The 2,700-nt window shown below is 41.6% G+C and overlaps 1 protein-coding gene across 1 annotated transcript; it reads right to left on the reverse strand.

Moving 5' to 3' along the window:
• Positions 1-1,140: 1,140 nt before the first annotated feature.
• On the reverse strand, positions 1,141-2,578 carry LOC107635081 (uncharacterized). Its single transcript, XM_088483652.1, has 4 exons — positions 2,387-2,578; positions 2,237-2,313; positions 1,456-2,110; positions 1,141-1,257 (listed from the first exon to the last, which is right to left on the reverse strand). The coding sequence occupies exons 1-4, from the start codon at positions 2,576-2,578 to the stop codon at positions 1,141-1,143; spliced, it is 1,041 nt and encodes a 346-aa protein (XP_088339778.1).
• Positions 2,579-2,700: the final 122 nt, after the last annotated feature.

Genomic DNA, 2,700 nt, shown 5'->3' on the forward strand with positions numbered 1-2,700 from the left:
GATACCACTCTGTCACGGCTCAAAATGAACCATGACCGGCGCTCAGGAAACAGTTCCCTAGCAAGCCTATCAGACTCAAATATAAATTAAATAAGAAAGTTACAAATATTTTAAAGAAATTTACAGTTTCTAAAATGAATAATTTCATATTTTTAATAAAAGGTAAAATAAATAGATATGGATGGATCCTGCCTGTGACATATGGAGCATATGATGTCTAAGAACTCAACAAAAATGAAGTACCAATTGCAGATTATTACTCTTAAATAGAAGGCTCACACATTCAAGTATTTGTTCCTGAAAAATATTTTTAGAAAAACGGAATGAGTTTTGCAACCCAGTGACTAGACAATACATCTATAATCCACATGAGACCATATAAACATTATCATAAAAATAATTTTAGTTAGAAAATAATAATTTATATGAATATGTGAATCAATAAGAGAGTTCTCATACAGAAATAAAATCAAATAGTCCACACTTAGGCGGCTCCACCTCTAAGGGTAGCCCTTTCCTCTCGTGTGTCCGTACGGAATAACAGATCCAACATGTGGCCTACACGTTAGGCTAGCAACGCCCCTGCTAGCTGAGGTCTGAGCCAGATGCATCTAGGTTAACGTCATAACCGCGGTTAACTACGGTTTTCTAATACGAGCCTCCCAAACCAATTCAAAACATATAATTTCAAATACAACAAATCTTTGATCTTTCAAATATATAAGGTATCGAATCAAATCAAATTAGATAATACTTTCTCATCCGAATCATATTCAATCATATTTTCTCAATCTTAAGGCATTTCAACCATATTTCACAATTCCAAAATAAGTGAGTACCAACCAAATTTCAATACTTCAAAAATACATATTCAAATAAAACCAAATGCTTTAAGATAATATAAACTTTTATTTTTAAACATACATATAGTCTCATAAAAATATATAGTCTCATGTGCATATTAAAATGAGCTTCACAAGGATAAATATTTAGTTCTAATAAATCAATTAGTAAAACCAATTTAAAATCATTTGATAATAATTTTTGTGAGTATAACTAAGTTCAAAGTCCCATATATCAAAATAATTATAGACGTAAAACCAAACCATTATAAATGTAAAGCCTACTCACAACATGGTCCTAAGGGACTGAAGATATCGAACCCGGAGTGCCAGAATCCAAGGTGAGGAGGATTGACGTAAAATGAAATGAATGAGCGCAGAATTTGGATCGAGGCGGTGGCAGCAACTTCCACGGCTACATCGCAGATGTAATCATAACATCAACAGCTCCAACCGTTCCATGATAGCACTAATACCAGTACTCAAGATAATTTCCAGTAGAAACGCAACAAAAGTAGGGCGATAGTACTAAAACAGAGATATATTATCGCAATTAAAACCAGAGCATGTAAGAAAAGAAGAAAATATAGCAGAGTAAAGGTGGAAGCGTTACAGTTTCATACATGGAGTCAGAACAGGGGAAAAATTGTGCTGATTTAGAGACAAGAATGAAGGGGGCGTAGGGCTGAGCAAGATCACAACAGGGACGGAGACGGTTCATTAGTAGTGACGTCGGTGATGCTCCCCTGACGACGAGCTCCGTTGATGGCAACAACAGACGCGACGATGGTGAACGGCTCCTCCATCGCGACTCTTTCTTCCTCCCTTCACTGGCCGACTCAAACTCTCCCTCTTCATTCAGCAATGACGGTGACCCCCAACAGAGATGGCGGTAGTTGAAGCTTAGCGGCGACGAAGACAAGGCACGGCGGCTGTAGCAGTTCGACGGCGGCGAGGCAGAACAGCGGTAGTCCTTTTTTCGCGTCTCCTCTCTCGCACTCGTCCCTCCTCTCGGACGCACCTCTCTCGGTTTTGGCCTCTGATGGCGATGCAACTGCAACGAGCTGGACGCGGTTGGCGGCAACGCGACGGGACACGAACGGCGTGCTCCAGGCCGGCGGTGATGAGGTGCGACTCTCTCTCTCCTCGCATGGTGGCTCGGCGTGGACAGCTCCCGCCTTCCTCCTCCATTCTCTTCTCGCAGTCTCCCCTTTTCTCTCTTTCCTTTTTCTTTCTTTCTTTTTTCCGTCAGAGTCTGGGTGTGCGTGCTGTGAGGAAGCGGGTGTGAGGGGAGTGAGAGTGTGTGCGGTAGTGAGAGGTGAGTGAGTGTGTTAGAAGAGGGTTAGGGTTTGGTTTGAAAAAAAGAGGAACAAGGGGTATTGTGGGGATTTTACATATCATCACATGGCATGGTATCTTCCAAAACTTTATCAACCCACAAAAACAATCCACACCATTTCTTACCCACTGTCTGCACATCAAAGAAAATTCAATCAGCAAAATTTATATCCATAAATACAGCAATCAACAACAACAATACTTACATTGTAGTTTGGGCAACCCAGGAACGGTCTTCCTGGATTAGAATCCGTCCCTGACCATCGCAGCACTGGTCTCGACCTGCAGGCACACCATTCTGGCAAACGAGCTTCTCTGTTTCTGTTCATTCTCCTCATGATGCTTCCAAATGATCGTGGGTTGTTCGAGCTCCCAGCTGCATTGCTCGTGCTAGCCATAACCGACGGGTTTCAGAGAGGGAGAAGAGAAGAACACAGCACCGACGAGAAGAGAGTAGAGTGAACAATGTGGCCTTGAAATTTGGGAATTAGGGTTTTAACTTCACTTGAGGGACCAAATT

Source organism: Arachis ipaensis, chromosome B4, assembly GCF_059453495.1.
Source record: "Arachis ipaensis isolate K30076 ecotype BB chromosome B4, ASM5945349v1, whole genome shotgun sequence".
Lineage (NCBI taxonomy): Eukaryota > Viridiplantae > Streptophyta > Magnoliopsida > Fabales > Fabaceae > Arachis > Arachis ipaensis.

What these genes read in the sequence shown, in the direction of transcription:
- LOC107635081 (XM_088483652.1), bottom strand. Translation starts at nt 2,578, where the DNA reads ATGGCTAGCACGAGCAATGCAGCTGGGAGCTCGAACAACCCACGATCA. An exon ending in TGGGTTGCCCAAACTACAAT is followed by an intron (nt 2,314 to 2,386) that starts GTAAGTATTGTT and finishes TTTGATGTGCAG; the next exon opens with ACAGTGGGTAAGAAATGGTG. An exon ending in ACCATGCCATGTGATGATAT is followed by an intron (nt 2,111 to 2,236) that starts GTAAAATCCCCA and finishes GCTTCCTCACAG; the next exon opens with CACGCACACCCAGACTCTGA.